General features: G+C 34.8%; 1 protein-coding gene across 8 annotated transcripts in view; it reads right to left on the bottom strand.

Annotated features, from left to right (window-relative positions):
- The window catches only part of FSD1L (fibronectin type III and SPRY domain containing 1 like), a 78,386-nt gene that overhangs the window by 44,222 nt on the left and 13,994 nt on the right, over nt 1-20,170 (bottom strand). For all 8 annotated transcript variants that reach the window (XR_006195738.1, XM_042912282.1, XM_042912284.1 and 5 more), the window contains exons 2-4: nt 14,173-14,268; nt 12,402-12,533; nt 6,541-6,642 (exon numbers count right to left, since the gene is read on the bottom strand). Coding sequence is in view for 7 of the 8 variants with exons in the window: in XM_042912282.1 (XP_042768216.1) it covers nt 6,541-6,642; nt 12,402-12,533; nt 14,173-14,268 (330 nt within the window). In the remaining variant the exon portion in view is untranslated. The remainder of the gene's footprint in view (nt 1-6,540; nt 6,643-12,401; nt 12,534-14,172; nt 14,269-20,170) is intronic.

The raw sequence follows: 20,170 nt of genomic DNA, 5'->3' as shown, positions 1-20,170 counted from the left end.
GTTTAATTTTTTTCTGGAATTTCTTCTCCCAAAGCAGAAATCTATCCAAAAGACACACATTACTATGCTGCCTGATTCCTCTTTCAAGAGTGACACATTCTGTCAATTAAACATCTCTGCTTACCAAGTACCAAACGATTTCAGAATTTACCATTGCTCTATCTCTAACACATTTATTTGCATCTACAGAATTCCACTTAGTGAATTATGAATAGGCCTCAGTGAATCTTCAGATTTTTGGGTAATGGCACTGTATATTTTTAGAAAGCCTTCAAGAAGTATTAGCCATATTACCTTGCTCAATACCACTGTTTTCAATTTCAATAACTATTTCTATTTCAATCTTTTATTGAAATCCTTGCCAACACTTCACTTAACTTTATTGCCTTCAGATATGGCTCCTTTCTCTCCCAATCTCTTCCTCCACCTCTCAATTAATTGTTTTCAAAATAAATCTTACAATCCTGATCAGTTATAGGAATCTATCACCTGAGACCAAACTTCTTTAAATAGAACTGTAATAAGAGTATAAATAGGAGTAATTGCAAATGGTTCTTCATAATTACCAATTAGATATAAAGAAGTTAAACCAGATCTTTCTCAATCTCTCTTGGTTTTAATCTGCTATAAGTACATACAGAAACTATTTTCTTCCATGAATTTATCAAGCACTCTGAAGGTTAAGATCTTATTGTTTCTGTATTTCTTTTTAATATCCTCATTTTTCTATTTTTATAGGAAGATGTTAGATACAAAGTACCCTAAAATAACTCAACTGTGGAGCAGCTAATTGAATAGTATTTTCTAAACAGTTAAAATGGAAATAAAATAAAAATTTTAGATCTTGTTTATTGTACTCAATGAATCATTTACCCAAAAAGAACAAAATTTGAGATTTTCAAATTTCTTCCACTCAGCAAAAGTTTTGAAATTCATCAGTAAAAAATATGCAGTCTGAGACCAAGGTTTAAGAGATCTGAGTTTCACACCACATGAACCAACAAGTTACTTAACTCGTTTAGGATTCAGTTACCTCATCTATAAGGTGATGAGCACTAAAGTATCTTCGAACCCCAAAAGTTCATCCTAAGCTATCTTATTTTCACATAACTTTTAAAAAATTATCCAAATTAAACACTTCAACAATCGAATTCTCTGAAATACAGACTAAAATGAAGAGGCCACTAGGGAAAAGTTAGTTAAAATCAGAACATTAATAAAAAGCAACAAAAATAAGAATACAGTTGACCCTTGAACAACACAGGCTTTGAACTACATGGCCCACTTATATATAGGTTGTTTACAGCATAGTGCTGTAAATGTGTTTTCTTTTCCTTATGATTTTCTTAGTAACATTTTCTTTTCTCTAGCTTACTTTAAGAATTCAGCATATAATACACATAACACACAAAATATACATTAATCAACTATGCTATAGGTATGGGTTCTGGTCAACAGTAGGCTATGAGTAGTTAAGTTTTGGGTGAGTCAAAAGTCACATATGGAGGGGCGCCTGGGTGGCTCAGTCGGTTAAGTGTCCGACTTCGGCTCAGGTCATGATCTCACAGTCCATGAGTTTGAGCCCCGCGTCGGGCTCCGTGCTGACAGCTCAGAGCCTGGAGCCTGCTTCAGATTCTGTGTCTCCCTCTCTCTCTGACCCTCCCCCGTTCATGCTCTGTCTCTCTCTGTCTCAAAAATAAATAAAACATTAAAAAAAAAAGTCATACATGGATTTTAAACTATGTGGAGGTTGGTGCTCATAGCTCCTATCTTGTTTAAGGGCCAACTGTATATCTGTTTCTGAATAACAATAGAGAAAAATACACTCATGCTGTCAAAATGATGAATCTAGCAAAAGCTAGATTTCAAAACTAGCATTTGCCTGACAGGATTTATCTTTATTTTGATTTGCAGTAGAGTCCAACAGAGTTCCTGGTAACACTCTGAATGCCACACAACACTAAGAAACTTTTCAAGTCTTGTCTATATGTTCATTCACATTGTTTTAGTATAAAACAGATTTTCCCATTAGATTTGGGAAACATAATTTTGTAATGTTTTCTCGAGACAATCTGAAAATGACTAAGGGGCAAACATTTAATACTTTCCCAATACTGTTTATAATATATAATTGAGACTCCTACCCTCACCCCAAAAATACCATATTAGGGAATAACCTGGGAAATGAAAGGGACTCCAAGAAAATGAAAAAGAGATGGCTCCAAAGAATGAAAGAGAAAATGAAAAGAGATGCTATTTTCCTTTAAGCAAAAATACTAGCTTTAAAAAAAATAAAAAACAAAACTACTACACACCAGTTGAAACCATATATTAAAAGTTTTATATTTTCGATACATATCCTTATCTGTTTATAAAAAGAACTAAAATATGATCATTTAAGCCTTCTTCACAAAGCTACAGTAAATAACTTGAAATAAATTTTGAATACAGTACTGCATACATCTGTTCTATGACTAAGCACATAAGACATAAATGCCCAGAAATGAAATAAGGTGAAAAATTACAGTTTCGGCTATTCTATTCGAAAAATTTTTTAAAGTAGGCTTCACACCCAGTGTGAAGCCCAATGCAGGGCTTGAACTCACAACCCCTGAGACCAAGACCTGAGCTGAGATCAAGAGTCAGATGCTTGACTGACTGAGCCATCCAGGCACCCACAGTTTGGCCATTCTTAACAAATATTTATATTTGTTTTTAAATTGCCTTCGTAACTGAAACATTCACGCTTTTGGTAAAGATGTTTTCCTCTCTCAGCATTCCTGACTTCAACCCACAGAAAGCACTTCTGCTAATACTCCTGTTCCCTTGAAAACACACTGAGCTTCTACCCTTCTCCTTATTTGTTCCACCCAGTGGTCAAGGCTGACACCGACTGAACAATATGCCAATGGCGAGTTACTATGAGTCTGAAGTGGGAAATACACAAAATCCATTCTCCCTTTTCGTCTAAGATCGAATGCAGAAGACACTGTTCCCCTTTCACCCCACCCTGTACTTTTTATTCCACTGAAGGTTCCATGTACAGGTACCCATTCCCTCCCTTCTAGTCTAACAAATTGGGTTATGTGTGGCAAGATAATGAACTGGATGGTTAGTGACTTAGAAACTGCCCCACAGACTCATCTCTTTTCACAAGAAGAATTCAAGTTCCAAATTTAGGGATGGGGGAACAGAAATATTAATTTTGCCAAAGGATCCAAGCAATGCTCTGCAGACCAGCTATTAGCAGAGAAGCCAGGTTTGGTGGGGTTTTGGCTACTTGTCCATCCAGAAATAAAGGAAATGATCCAAATTTCATTTGCTTGTGAGCCTTCTTCATATATTCATATCAAGCAAACCTCTAACAATTAAAAAAAGTTAATGAAAATAAAACAAATTTGTAATGCCAAATTTTAAAAAATTAATGAAAGTATGTTCCAATATCCTTTTCCATTTGTGCCATTTTTACTCACTCATTTTCAGATTGCCTAATGCTGGTAAAAAGCATAGCTTCATATTCAAGTACTGCTGAGGTACTGCAACATGATCATTTAAATGTTAGTACTTAAAGTACTCTTTTTGAAAATAATAAAGTCTAAAAAGACTCAGGGGCTGGATTTCAGCCTATGATTTTTTTGTGCCCACGAGCTATTCAAATCAATCTGATTTAATCACTTTAATATGGGATATTCATAACCAGTATACCTTAAAAGAATTTATTTTCCCAAATATCTAACAATATACTGCTAGCCCAATAATTAATCTTTTAAGTCATCTTCCCTATTCTGTCAGCAATTAGGTGTTTGAGGCAAGCTTATCTATAGTCCACGCAGCTGACTAGAAAAGTGAACTTGGTTTGTGACTCGGAGTCCAACTATTATTTGGATACTATTTGGATGTACGAAGAAAATAATCACAAACAACTCTCAGTTAAGCATTTTTCTTGGACAATAAACTCAGATTTTTAGGTACAAAACAATGACAAATAATTTATTTCATCACATTTCCAATTGGGTTAAGCAATTAAGCAATACTGCACAGTGCTGAAAAACCAAAATAATAAAATAAAAAGCAAGGTGGAACATTAAAAAAATATGTTTAAACCACAATTGGATTTATCAGAACCTTCCCAATTGACAATCATCTGGGAATAAGTTTTAACAAAGTTATGACAAAGGAAAAAAGGAGAAAACAGCAGCCTTTGAGAGCAAGGGGAAAGGACTCAGAAAATAGTGGAAAGAGAAACTTGGAAGAAACAAACTTGATCAGTTTTCCCAAGCGTCCGTCCCTACTTAAATGCAACTGGGTTCAAGTTGTTTTTGAGTACTTTTGTCTATATTTTACTGTTTTCCTATCTTCTTCCTCACTCTCAGGCTGTTAGTTCTTGCTGCTATGATTATGCTTGTCATTTATAACTACTTCACTCCACTAGAAGGGGACTCTGTTAACAGCTAGGAAACTGAAGAAAAAACTAAAAATTTACTAGTGCCATGTATATAATAGTCACCAGATTCTAAGAAACTATCATGAAAAAAGAATATTAATTCCTGCCCATGAACTCTATGACACTAATTTTGATGACTCAGATACTTTTTGCTTTCTGTAAATTTTTTGGCTATGTTCCAGATATTTGAGGTTATCCCATAAACATCCTCTGCAAAGGTGATGTATATATATTTTTAAAGTACTTTAAAGTATGATACATTTCCCTCATAATTCCTTTATATAGCAAGTCCTACCAAATGCAAAGATGAACCTACTTACAATCTACCTCCAAATTCAAGAATTAAGTAATTCACAGATTTACAGCAAAAGAATGTTTTTATTCATTTCATTAGAAGTAATCCATTTTTAAAATTCATTTTCAAAATGCAAGGGATGTAAACCACTAAAATGTTATCTTCTCAAGGAAGTTTTTTCTACCTTCAAGTTCAGAGAAAAATCATGAAATTAAAATATTAGATGGACAAAAATGGATTATAAAACCGTGCTAATGCAGTTTTCACTACATACTCCACAAAGACCAAGAAAATATCAAATTCAAATATCTTATCTTGATAAAATTCCTACATAGTATATATTTTACTAATTATATAGCTCAAGTTCCCACTTTTCTCACACCTTTTTTTAATATATTCTACATCCTTATTCTACATCAAATAGAGTGTATTTGATTTGATAACTTGGTAATCATTTAAAAATGACCCAACTTAAAATAAAAATTAGAATCTAGAAATCAGAATCTCCTAAATACCAGGATCTAGGTAAAAACATTAACAGTCTTATTATTCTACTGCTTATATTTCATACCAAACATACCCTTCAAGTAAGATCCTACATTTTGGGGGCACCTGGCTGGCTCAGTCGGTTAAGCGTCCTACTCTTGATTTCAGCTCAGGCCATGATTTCACAGGTTCGTGAGTTCGAGCCCCACATCAAGCTCCACACTGACAGTGCAGAGCCTGCTTGGGATTCTCTCTCTCCATCTCTCTCTGCCCCTCCCTTGCTCTTGTGTGCATGCTCTCTCTCTAAATAAATAAATAAACTTAAAAAAAAAGAACCTACATCATCATATTTTAACAAAACATTCAAACAATTACACTAAACAGTGGGACATTTAATAACAGATTTAATAACAAATTTCACTAGGTTACAGTGCTCATCTGCATCAAGTGATATTTTCCCAATAAGCTCATAGAAGGAATACAAAACTAGGTTTTGAACAATGTTAATAGCAATATTAATCTTCTTTCCTAAGTCAAAAAATACTTATAACAAAGGTAAAAAACACAAGTACCCTTAAAATAAATAACCAGTATGGATGTAATTGAAAAAGAAAATAGGGGCGCCTGGGTGGCTCAGTCGGTTAAGCATCCGACTTCAGCTCAGGTAATGATCTCACAGTTCATGAGTTCGAGCCCCACATCGGGCTCTGTGCTGACAGCTTAGATCCTGGAGCCTGCTTCAAATTCTGTGTCTCCCTCTCTCTCTGCTCCTCCCCCGCTCATGCTCTGTCTCTCTCCTTCAAAGATAAATAAAAGCATTAAAAAAAATTTTTTTGAAAAAGAAAAAGAAAATAACTTGATTCATCTGAATAGAGCATTAAAGAGAAATTAAATAATTTGTTCTTGACTCCAAAGACACATCTGGGTGTCTGCTTTGGAATACATAAATATACAGCAATTTACTTAAGAAATTCCAAGCCTATTTATTTACTTATTTATTTATTTTTAATTTTTGAGCAAGAGAGAACATGTGAGTGGAAGAGAGGGGCAGAGGGAGAGAGAGAATCCCAAGAAGGCTCCACGATCAGCACAGAGCCCAACGTGGGGATCAGTCCCATGACGCTGGGATCATGACCTGAGCTGAAATCAAGAGCTGGATGTTCAACTGATTGAGCCACCCAGGCGCCCTCCACAAAGACTTTTTTAGAATTAGAAATAGCTCAATAAATCCAAAATTGAAAGGGAAAGTACCATTTTTTTTTAAACAAAACTTTCCTATTTAAGTGGTTTAGTTTTTTGGCTGGTTTTTTGGTACCTTTGAAAATTCTTCAGGTTCCTTTAGATCTAATGACCGTGTTGCAAATTCTAGTAGTTCTTCTGAGTTCTCCAACGCATTATTACATTGACTGAGCTGACTCTAAAAAAGAATAAAAATAAATCTTTAAAACAAATTTCCTATTTCCATGAGGATCTTAACTGTATATTGTTATAATGAACTTACAATTTGAATAGCAAAAATTGAACAAAAATATTTTAGAGAGGTGTTAAAGCAACATAATCACTAGTCATATATGTAAGAAATTTTAATTATTTTAATACATTGTACTTAACATCTTTCCATAATTTATTCAAAATAGCTTAACTGCATACAGATATAGATATACCCATCATTTAAAAACACAAAAGAAAATAAAGCAGTTATAAAAAGTTGGGGTCAAATTCACTTAAAGATTCTTCTCAATCAAGGTAATCAGAAAACTACGAACAACTTAGTTAACTATCAACAATTTAAATTAAAATATCAAAATAATTCATCTGCAGACAACATCCTCTATAAATGAAGACTAAATTTCTTGATAATATTTAACAATTTAAACTAAAGTTTATTAATCAAGTTAAAGGTACATTCAGTTGAGCATAATTTTAATATTCCATTTATCACATTACTCAAATAATACATACTACCATAAATGATAATTTATAGTTTCCAAAATTGGGTAACACAGGAATCACAAATGGAATTGCCAAGATTTCAAAAAGAATAAAGAGGAACAAAAGATGGTAACTGTTACAGTGATGTGCTCTGTTATGGTGATGTATTAATTTCAAGTACCAGTCTTTCTTAGTTCTCTTCCATTCTATCATTTGTGGTCTAAAACTAAGCCCAGTCATGAAAAACTATTGTTAGTGATACCTTTAAACAAAGAAACAGATATATTTCTAAGTTTTTAACGTACTCAAGATTTTTCTTCAGAATATTAATATCTATTACTATCTTTCCATATTCAAATCTACTTAGGTTTCCCTTAAGATCAGCACTAAAGATAAACTATGGCTAATTTTCTTAGTTTCTGGATGTGTTATATTTTAACTTTGGAAAAGTAGAATAGTTTTATCATATTTTGGGTTAAAATAGGTTTTCATGTATTATTCTAAGAACCCAACCACAATCTACTAAAAATACTACTCCTTCTAGGAGTAAAACTCTTATGAGTTCCAAAGAATAATTAACAAACCACCATTTGAAATATCTCAATTGTTGGAGAGCTTTATGAAAGGTTTAAGCAAAATCACAGAACAAAATGGTAGCTATAAATGGTCTACACAGGATCACTAGGGCAAACTAAGTTAATATAGCTTTAAAGTAAGAAATAACAAAAAGAATAAGGAATATATCTCAAGTAACCATTAAAAGAATCAAATCTGAGGTCAAAGTTTAAGATAAAATATCTTATTCTAAGAAAATGTTATAAATTTGCTTTCAAGTCAAGAGGGAAAGTTAAAAAGAGTACAAAGGAATTCAATTTAAAGAGCAATAATAACTTGTCAGTTATTTAGAGGAATTAATAAAATCTTAATGAAAACAACATACTATCGAGTTTGTGAACCCAAAGGAAAAACAGAGATACTCTACTGTCTCCAACTAAAGAAGAAAATGGCATCAGTAGCCAAGTTGTGATTCTTTTTAATGTTTGTTTTTTAAACTATCCCAATAAACCTTTAATATTTGAATTACCATTAGGCTGATATCACCATAACTTTTCCTTTGACTCATAATACAAAAACATCCTCAAGAATGAACTTCTGTCCACTAAACTTATATTTCAACAACTCACAGTCTTATTTATAGCGTATTGTCCCCTCAATATCTCTTGATCTCCCCTAGATCACTATTCCTATGAAAAAAAAAATTGCCAAAATTTTTGTGGCATTGAGGAACAGCAAGTATTAAGAGTTACAAAGGATAATCAAGTGTAAGATTTAAAAAAAAGAAAAAAAGAAAACAATGGAATCTCTGGAAAAAATGAAGATCTCAAGTGATGATACAGGAAGAGAAAAATCATCTAACATCCTTGTAGTGACCACTTTGAAACAGTACTTGGAATTCTGCTTCTATTTTCTGCAATGTTCTGAATTCTCCATCGTTATTCAACAGCCAGTGATGAATCTGATAGAATACTTGACAAAAAAATCAGAGTAAAATCATCCCTTTTAAAAAGAGCCCAAATGTAAATTTAATGGAAGACTTCCATGAATCATCAGCTCAGTGGCAAAAAAAAAAAAAAAAAAAAAAAAAAAAAATTATCATGTAATTAAGATTCACAAAATCCAAAGTAAACAAAGTTCATCTGAGACTATAAGAAAAAGAGTTTAAATAAATTTATGTAACCCAATTTTCTATTAATGGCAATTTAGTCAACAACTAGAAACAGAAACTTAATAGTTTATAAGAGCAATAAATGCAGCTCATTCTAAGAACAGCACTGTAGATTTTACGTGTACACACATATATCCAGCTCTGTATATGGCTGTCAGAAAATAAGTTCTGAAATTAAAATATCACACTTCTTTTGCAAGTCTTAAAGACATACTTTAAATCAAACTCCACAATGGATAGAAATTACCCCATTCTGAAAATCTCAAACATCTTGAGTTAATAAAGAACTCTTCTTTTTTTTTTTTTTTTAAAGCTTATTTATTATGTTTAGAGAGAGAGAAAAAAGAGCAAGTAGGGGAGGGGCAGAGAGGGAGAGAGGGAGAGAGAATCCCAAGCAGGCTCCACACTGTCAGCACAGAGTCTGATGTGGAGCTCAAACTCACAAAACCATGAGATCATGACCAGAACCAACATCAAGACTTGGACACTTAACTGACTGAGCCACCCAGGCACCCCAAAGAATAACACTTCTAAAAATCAAAACCCACATGCCATGACATAAATGATACAGATCTATCCTCCAAATCAGCACTGACTTGGCTTCAAGACGATTCGAAGACTCTTCCAAACTTTTGAACTTTGATGATCTTAACAACTGACCAACCTCTTAACTGAAATACCCCCTCTTACCTTTATTAATTAAGCTTTTCCTCCCTCAAAGCACTTCAAATCAGTTTCTTTTCTTTTTTAAGTTGATTTATTTATTTTGAGAGACAGCGTGAGCAGGGGAAGGGCAGAGAGGGGAAGGGAGAATCTCAGGAACCATGAGACCATGACCTGAGTTGAAATGGGAGTCAAATGCTTAACTGACCGAGCCACCCAGGCACCCCAAAAATGAAATACTGTACTCTGAAGTAAACTTAACTAAGGAGGCAAAAGACCTATACATTTAATGCTATAAAACTAGTGCTGAAAGAAATTAAAGCTGATACAAATAAATGGAAAGATATCCCATGATCTCAATTGGAAGACTTAATATTATTAAAGTGTCTATACCACCCAAGTCAATCTACAAATTTAATTCAATCCCTATCAAAATTTCATGGCATCTTTTTTGCAGAAATAGAAAAAAAAAAAAACATGATAAAATTCACAAGGAATCCCAAGGGACTCCAAAGTGCCAAACAATCCTGAAAAAGAAGAACCAAGCTGGAGACCTCACTCACACTTTCTGATTTTAAAATTTATTACAAAGCTACAGTAATCAGGACAGTGTGGTACTGGCATAGAGACAGACATATAGACCAGAGCCCATACAGAGCCCAGAAAGGATCCCACACATACGCAGTTAAATGATCTTTGATAAGAGTGTCAAACCACACAATGAGAAAACCACAGAATCTTTTTAGACAAATGGTGCTGGAAAAACTGGATACTCACATGCAAAAGAATGAACTGAGACCCTTACCTAACACTACATACAAAAATTAACTCGAAATGGATTAAAGACCTTAATTAATACAAGCCCCAAAATTATAAAACTGATAAGAGAAAACACAGAGGAAAAGCTTCATGACACTGGGTCTGCAATGAATTCTTGACTATGACACCAAAAGCAAAAAGAGACAAATGGGACTATACCAAATTTAAAAATTTCTCCATATTAAAGGAAATAACACAGTGAAAAGACAACCTACGGGATGGTAGAAAATAATTACAAATCCTACATCTGACAAAGGGTTAATATCCAGAATATATAAAGAACTCCTACAATTCAACAACAAAAAACAACCCAATTAAAAAATGAGCAGGAGGCCTGAATAAACATTTCCCCAAAGAAGACATACAAATGGGCAACAAGTATATGAAAAGATGCTCAACATCATTAATCATTAGAGATGCAAATCAAAGCTATGATGAGATATCATCTCACATACATTAAGATGGTTACTACTGGAGTGCCTGGGTGACTCAGACGGCTAATTACCCAACATCAGCTTAGGTCATGATCTCGCGGTTCATGAGTTTAAGCCCCGCAAAAGGCTCTGTTCTGACAGCTCACAGCCTGGACCTTGCTTCAGAGTCTGTGTTTTCCCCCTTTCTCTACCCTTCCCCTGCTTGCACTCTGTCTCTCTCAAAAAAAATAAAATAAACATTAAAAAAAAATAAAGATGGCTACTACCAAAAAATATTTAAAATATGGATGAATAGGTGATGGTGGTCAATAGGTACAAATTTCCAGTTATAAAATAAGTCCTGGGAATGTAATGTACAGCACGGTGAATACAATTAATAATATCATATTGCACATTTTGCAACATAGGCCTCAAATTCACGACCCCAAGATCAAGAGCTGCAGGTTCTACCAACTGAGCCAGCCAGGTACCCCTACTGTACTGTATATTTAAACACTGCTAAGAGAGTAGATCTTAAAAGTTCTTATCACAAGAAAAAAAAAGTCTGTAACTATGTGTGGTGATGGCTGTCAGCTAGACTTACTGTGGTGGTCATTTTGCAATATGTATAAATAGCAAATTATTATATTGTACACATAAAACTAATAAAATGTTATAGGTCACATCTCAATTTAAATAATAATGATAGTAATAATAATAACAATAAAATAGAGGGGCACCTGGGTGGTTCAGTCAGTTAAACATCTGACTCTTGATTTCAGGTCATGGTCATGATCTCACAGTTCGTGGGATCTTGTCCTGCATTGGGCTCCATTCTTTTTTTTTTTTTTTTTTAATTTTTTTTTTTTAACGTTTATTTATTTTTGAGACAGAGAGAGACAGAGCATGAACAGGGGAGGGTCAGAGAGAGAGGGAGACACAGAATCTGAAGCAGGCTCCAGGCTCTGAGCTGTCAGCACAGAGCCCGACGCGGGGCTCAAACTCACAGACCGTGAGATCGTGACCTGAGCCGAAGTCGGCCGCTTAACCGACTGAGCCACCCAGGCGCCCCGCATTGGGCTCCATTCTGACAGCAAAGCCTACCTGGGATTCTCTCTCTCTGCCCCTCCCCCACTCACCCTCCTTCTTTTTCTCTCTCTCTTTCAAAAATAAATAAAAGCAGTTAAGAAGGTAAATCTTAGGTTTTTAACCACAATTAAGAAAAAACAAGAGGGATGCCTGCCTGGGTGGCTCAGTTGATTAAGCATCCGATTCTTAATTTCACTCAGGTCATGATCTCAGTTTGTGAGTTCAAGCCCCACATCGGGGCTCTGCGCTGACCTCACAGAGACTGCTTCAGATTCTGTGTCTCCCTCTCTCTCTTCCCCTCCCCCACTTGCTCTCTCTCTCTCAAAATTAAGTGACTTTTTTTTCAATGTTCATTTTTTGTTTTTGAGAGAAAGACAGTGAGCAGGGGAGGGGCAGAGAGAAAGAGAGGATTCAGAGAAGTGGGCTCTAACATAAAAGTAGTTATTCACAGAAATTCGCTGATTTTTGCTGTCAAGAAATCAAGTACTAAATAGACTTAAATTATTCATATTTAAATAAGCTGTATGATCTCACCTGTAACTCTTGTGATTTACGAGCTTGTTCCTGCTTGATACTGTTAATCATACTTTCTTTCACCTCATCCAAAATAGAATATAAACTATCAAATTCTTCATCTAACTCTGAAAGTATGTTAGAAGAATTTTCCTGTTTAATAAACAAAACAATGATTTTACTCAAGAGCTGTCAAACATTTGAAAATACTTATCAGAGAATAGATTCACATTATAATCCATCTCAGCCTAACATCATATAAACAACAAAATCTAATACTTGACATAGGCTTTAAAAACAGGTAAATCCTAGAAGATGGTTGCTAATGCGGAGAGCACTATCTCAGTTACGCTATGAGTTAAGCAACTTTTTATGAACTAGCCTATACCCTCTTCATCTTTTAAAGCAATGTTTCCACAGGACAATGTGAAAGTTTGTTTTAAGATTGCCACCTTTGTCCAGACCTTTGTCAGGTTCCAAGGCAGACCGTAAGCCAGTGGTTCTTTGTCGTGCATCAGAATCATCAATGAAGCATTTTAATGAAATATTCCAGAGATTTTGATTCCGTAACTGAGGAGAAGTTTGAGCATACAGGGATGGGACTAATTTTGTGTAAATCTTAAAATCTTTCAGGTTGTCTAAAACAGTGCATTTACATTAAGATATACAGAACTTAAAAGACCAAGCAATTCCTTATTGGATCCTAAGAGATTTATCAAACATTGAATTTTAGGGCTTTAAGCAACCTCAGAAGTTATCTTCTGACTAGAATTTGTATTCAAACTCCTAAATTTTAGGAATTAAAATGCAGAAAAGTGATTTGCCCAAAGCCACACAAGTAGTTACCAGTGGCAGAATCAATAAAGCATTTCAAGCCTATTAACTTCCCAGAGTTCCTCATCTTCTCATTAAGCAAGACGCTATTTCAACAATAACTTAAAATATCTGTGAAACCTCTAGATAAGCAATATCCACACTTGCAGTAATTATGAGACAGAAGAAATTATCTTAGGCATTTTTCAACTTAGACGAATCATTCCATTAAGAGAATTGGCACCAGTTAAGAGACCTAATATGTAACAATCCACTGCAATATCATAAACCAAACTTTTGCTTATAATTTTTATAAAAATAAGTTATCATCTCACTAGAGTCTTATCAAAAGTGGTGTTAATCACTTTACTAATTGACTTACAGTGACAAGAACAAGTTGTGGAAAAAGAAATGTGCAGTCTGGTAGGCAAAAGACCTAAATCTAATCCCACATTAACCACTCAGTAATCAACATCTGAGTATGTACAGTATGGATTATCTGCCCAAACCTGGGACTGTTTCCTTAAGTATTCATTTTTTTCATTAGGCACTTTACTTTTTAGTTTTATGTTTTACTTTCTTCCAGTTCTATAAGCAGACCTCTTACCATCTACATTTTCCTTCTACTATTTATCATAAAAGAAATGTTTAGCATCCCAGTACTCTGAAGAAATATAATTTGCTCTTAACTGGAATTAGAAAAGACAAATCTATAATGGAAAGGGTCAAAAGCAAGCACTATACTATTCCTTAGCAGCTACAATTCCAGAGTTTTCTTTTTTCCTTACTATTTGACCTTTCCATGGAGAATGTAAGAATAGTAAGGAAAGCATTTTTTTATTTATCTGCCATTTAAAAACCCTGCTCTCACCTCCTTCAGTTTATAATCTACAGTTCATGGAGTATATTTATTTATATTGATTTGGCCCAACAATCATTCATTGTGACATATAACAAAACATTTTTTAAAGAGTCATACCTGAACTCCTTTTAGTGTTTGATTTAGTGTATCAATAAAGTTCTGAATTTCATCATTTTTATTTGCCAGAGTTGAAATGATCCTTTGTAGAGCTTCCTACGATTAAGATAAACAAACAAAAACATATAACATGATATTTTAATGAAAGAATTATAAATCATAACAATTCTCTAAACAAACCATATATAAGAGGAGCAATGTAAAACTTCAAATCGTTAAATTTCCAAAGGCCTGTAATTACAAAAGATGAGATATGTATTTATACTGTTTTAAAACCTCTTATTTCTAGTGTACAACTTAATCACTACCACACCTTTCATACTAAAAATGATCAATATTATTTAATATCAATGGTATTATTTTAGGTCGTAGGGCCATGGCCAAGGAATAGAACCAAATCCTTAAATGCTGCAAAAACAAATGGAACTTTTTAATACAATATTAGGATATGAGGAATAAAAGCAAAGAGGCAGTAAAATTTGACATTTAATTTATAAAAATAAAAAACATATTTTAGAAATATGAAAGAAATAATAAATTTGCAGCTAAAATTGCAACATTCATTGCAGTGTTTATAGATGTCATAAAACCATAATAAATAAGTAATTTTAGTAACAAATACCTCAGACTTTTTGATAATGCTTCCTACTTAAATAAAACATTTGGTTATTTAATCTTTCATACTCTCTAGATCAGGGCTGTACAATAAAATCTTATGTTATGATGAATATGTCCTACTCAGTAGCCATATGAAGCTAATGAGCTCTTGAAATGTAGACAGAACTGAGGAACTAAGTTTATCTTTTTTAACTTTAATTATTTTCACTTTTTATAGCTGCATGTGACAAGTACTGTCATACTGGACAGCACAGGTCTAGGTGTTCAGTAACTCTTCATGGGTAGTAACAGCAAACCCAAACAAGGTACTTGTATTCTCAGTAAAAATAAAATACAAGTACTTTTACTTCATAATCTTTCCAGAAGCACAAGCCTTGTTTCTGTAAGCACCTACAAGTGTAAATATTTTAATAATGCCCTATGAAACTTTGTAATAAAGGTTCTCCTCAAAATATAATCAGATATTGATAAAGGGCTATATATAAAGAGCTCAAGAAATAAACTGATAAAGGGATATTTTATATAAATGTTCATAAAGCATGATAACAGTGAAAAGTTAAAAATAATCACAACAGTTATCATTTAATTCTCACAAGAATCCCTGAAATAAGGAGGTATTATAATCATCCCTGAGGCTGCCTAAGGCTCTCTGCTGTATTCACTTACCTATACTATTACTTCCCATCCTCACGGATGGTGGTATTTTAGTATAATAACACAATGAAGTTATGCTATGAAAGAAGATCAACACCAAGAGTTAGCTTTTTATCCTGTTGGTGTTCCTCCCAGAAATGGGTACATACACCAAGATTTGAATACAAAGACAATCAGCAGAAAGGCAGAATGAAGCCAGGACTTGGAGGAGGGGTGTGGGACAGGTGTAGGAGTGAGAATGGTAATACAGAGATGTAGAAAAGGAGTGCAGAGGACTTAAGGGTTCCAGTTATTCATCCCAGATAGGTTCCATATATATTTAAAAACAACACGATGGAAGAGTAAAAATGGTTCTGCACAATCACTGGACTGTGTAGAGTAAGCTTCAATTAAGACTGGTCTCTTTCTGGTAAATGGACTATAGCTGCCTCCCCTTTTATCACCCCTAATGGCAGGGCTAAATCTATACTGTACAGATGATAAAATGGTAGTAACTGTTAGTAAGGTAAATATTATGCTCAGTCTGTCTCCAAAGTCCATGCTGTTTACCACTCTAGAACACCGTCTCTCAGTCTAACAAATTTGCCCATCATATGAAATATCCACACAATAAATTATATCTTCTTTTACAATTTTGGTTTGCTAAGACTCTTCAATGACATATAAAACTGCTAGAATTTCCATAGTAGAGTATCGCTGTTTGAGGTTTAGCTCTGCCCTCTGCTAAGCATACTCATGAACTTCGAGGTAAAGATTAAGAGTCTTCCAGAAGAGATCTTATCCCATGAAAAGGAGGAGCGAGGATCAATGAATTCAACCCAACAACAAATTTTCATCGCCAGGATATATGTGAGTTCAATAAAAACTGAAGGAAATTTCACACAAAAAAACTGTGAAACACTGGTATATATAAAGGCAGACCTAGTTCAGAGCCAAAAAAGAAATCTCCCTAGTACAAAACAGCTTTTCAACTTTTATTTTTTGTCTAAGTATAGTAGTAAAGTCTGTATTTAGGGAATTTTGAAGGAAAAATTCTTGGGAGATAGCTGAAGCATAATGCCCCAGCTAGGTAACCTCTAAGCTCCAAGGATTTTAATGAGAAGCCTCCCTACCTTTCTAAAGCTCCCTGCTACCTACTGAATATAGTCAAAGCCATCTAAATGTTCTAATTTTTGTTAAGTTTCCAAGCTAAATCCTTTATACTTTTAAGAGTTAACCAACTACTAAAAGTTAATAGACTCTGTTGTCACAGTGATGTTAGAAGGAAGAATACAGCCTTTACCAACTGTAATATTCACTAGAAATATAGTGAGGGCCAAATAGTAGCCACATCAAAAAAGTAAAACAGGTGAAATTAATTTTAATATTTTACTTAACCAAACTGATCCAAAATATTATTTCAACATGTAATCAAAATTTAATAATTACCGAATTCCTTTTTTCCTTCCTTTTCGGTACTAGATCTTCAAAATGCGACGTGTACTTTATAGTTACAGCACATCTCAATTCAAATTAGTCACATTTCCAGTGCTCGACAACCATATGGAGCTAGAAGCTACCATACTAGACAACACAGCTTTAGAGGCCTAACCCATCCAAATAGCCCATATATTTCTAAGAGTGGGGATAGGGCAGATCTGCCTAATTTGCAATCAATAATAAAAAAACTTAAAAGCTTTCTGAGTTTTTTTCTTGGAATACTACAATTTCTATATATGCTTACCATACGCCAAATTCTTGAATTACATAATACCTGTACGTGAATATAAGCTAAAATGTTACAACCTGTACCAGAATTTCACTATTTCTCAGTTTTTATTTACGTAAATATTACCTTTAGAAATGGAAAAGTAATATTATAATATTACCACTCTCAAAAAAAAATGGTGCATATGCAGCTCTTTTTTGGGGATCCCTCTAATACCACAACAAGAGTAATACACTCTTCTCTTCTGTAATACTTAAACTGTTCATTGATGTTGGTTGGAGAAAAACATCCATGGCAATATTGGCATCTGACAAAAACAAAGCTGCACCTGAAGATACCTGACATGTAAGTTATACAAACTCAAAGAATCATCAGGATAATGCCGGGTTTTTTGTGTATGGTACTGCTCCATACCTCCAGGATAATACCCAGTTAATCTTATGGTAAAGACCAAAAAAAATCTAATGGTAAAGACTATTCCTTTTTAATTTATTAAAAATTCAGCTAATATCAGAAAATGAAAAATGACCTTTCTAAATCTGTATTGGCCCATGAAGTGTTAATAGCAATATTTCTGGAAAGAAATCCTATGATCTGTGTGTTAAAGCTATTCTATATTAATTAGTGGTATTATATATTAATTACCTAAGGCTTTAGAAATATTCTCCCAGAAAGTGGTTGGGAAGGGAGAGTCTTTAAAGGCTGATATAGGGGCGCCTGGATGGCTCAGTGGGTTAAGTGTCGGGCTTTGGCTCAGGTCATGATCTCACGGTTCATGAGTTCGAGCCCCACATCAATCTCTGTGCCTGGAGCCTGCTTCAGATTCAGTGTCCCCCTCTCTCTTCCCCTCCCCCTGCTTGTACTCTGTCTCTCTCTCTCAAAAATAAACATTAAAAAATTATTTTTAAAAAGGGCTGATAAAGTATTTCAGGGAAACATCATCTCATTCTTTGAAGAGAGAATGCTTTATGGCTCACATTTTGCACTTCACTGGGAGTTCTAGTACAGAATGAGAGTCTATCACAGAACTCCTAAATAAAGGGCCTACATCCGGAGAAAGACATCTTACCTTACTGCCAAAGTAGCAAAGACTGAAGTCTGAGATTCTCGGGGGCGGGGTGCAACTCCAATCTCTAGATAGAGAGAGCTTTGGAGCCTTTGCTGTAATATACACCACTGAAATGCTATAAGAGTAGACAAGCCATCTGTAGAAGGCTTTGGAGCCTCAGCATTTAAGGTGACCTGTACTTTAACCACTACCAAATGCATTAGTAAACATGGCTGCAGAAGAAGCAATCATCCAGATGAATAAGATAACCCAAAGCAACCAATGTGACCTTGGTAATAATCTAATACAGATAAAGTGCTGCCTCTACCCTAAGCTTAGAAGAAGAAAAGAGCAGTAACCTGAAAGTTCTTCAATGATAGGCTGCTAAAGGGCTCCAGAAGCTCTAAAGCTACCTTTCCTTTAATGTGGAAAGGATGAGCAAATGCAAAAGACTATAATCAAGAACTCACATTTAGTATTCTCCTATAGTGGAAGTTCATCAGGAAGGGCTGAAAAATGAATTATCAAGGGGACCAGGGCTTCAACCATTCTGGTCACCACAATAACAATGACTGGCTAGACTAAGGGTGAAGATGGCATGAAGACAGAAAGAACTAAGGAACTTGGAGCTCAGGAGAACTGGAAAACAAATGACAAGCAACCAAACTATTTAAGATAAGTACTACCACAAATACCAACACTTACAAAAATGAAAGGAATAGGATTACATGAACTGAGTTCTGAAACTTAACCCTAGCTTGTGTATTTGACATGAGGCTAAAGTTTTCTCTAGGTAGCAGGCATCAGAGAAGAGGGGTTATATACAGGGTTAGTGTGTGCCTAATATAAGAGGTATGCAACAGGAGGCTGGCTAAATAGGTACCAAATCCAGTAAAAAAAATTTTAAGTGTTTTCTAAATTTGGCAGGCAACATGCTAGGGCAGAATATCTATGTGTTTTGTATTCAGAAACAGAAAGAGAAAAGAATTAAAAGATACCATAATGCTTTGAATTTCTCCCCCCCCCCCCCCCCCCCCACTTTATCCCTCTAGGGCCTCCACAATTAATCAATAGCTTTTATAATGGAGACACAGCAATTGATAAAGAAGTTGAGGAGGAAGCACAAAGCTCCAAACTTCAATGAATTGTGCACAGAGTACCATTAGATACAGAACCTCCCCTCTGAGCTCCAGACTATTTTCATCCAACTGCTTACTCAGAATCCCTACTTGGCTGTCACCCAAGCACTTCAAGATTCAATATATGGGGTGCTTGGGTGGCTTGGTCAGTTAAGCATCCGTCGGACTCTTGATTTCAGCTCAGGTCATGATCTCATGGTTGTGAGATCGAGACCCACAACAGGCTCCTGGGATCGAGACCCACAACAGAGCCAGTTTGGGATTCTTTCTCTGGCCCTCCCACACACACGCACATGCTCCTTCTCTCTCAAAGTAAACATTAAAAAAACCTTAATATGTCATAAAGTCCCCCACAAACCTGAGCCCTCTCTAGTGTTCTATCTTTGCAAATGGTGGTACTAGCTACAAAATCAGAAACCTAGGCCAACATAACATCCTCTCCTCTCATTTGTGTTCTACACGTAGTCAGTAAGTTATGTGGATTTTTACCTCCTAAATAGTTCTGTAATCACCACTACTATCTTAGGACAAGTCAATATCATACCCCAACTTATACTTTTACAAAACGTAACTGGCTTCTGATCCATTCTTTCTCCCCAGTAATCAGTTCTATATACTGTAGGTAGAATAATATGATAGCATCACTCTTCCCAGATTTCAATGGCTTCCCACTGGTCCTTGGATAAAACTGAAAATCTTTTTTTTTTTTTTTTTTTTTTTTTTTTTTTTTTTTTAATTTTTTTTTTCAACATTTTTTATTTTTTATTTTTGGGACAGAGAGAGACAGAGCATGAACGGGGGAGGGGCAGAGAGAGAGGGAGACACAGAATC

Source organism: Panthera leo, chromosome D4 (assembly GCF_018350215.1).
Source record: "Panthera leo isolate Ple1 chromosome D4, P.leo_Ple1_pat1.1, whole genome shotgun sequence".
In the NCBI taxonomy this organism is placed as follows: domain Eukaryota; kingdom Metazoa; phylum Chordata; class Mammalia; order Carnivora; family Felidae; genus Panthera; species Panthera leo.
The sequence above is the reverse complement of the archived record's forward strand: the minus strand, read 5'-3'. Positions and strand labels throughout refer to the sequence as shown.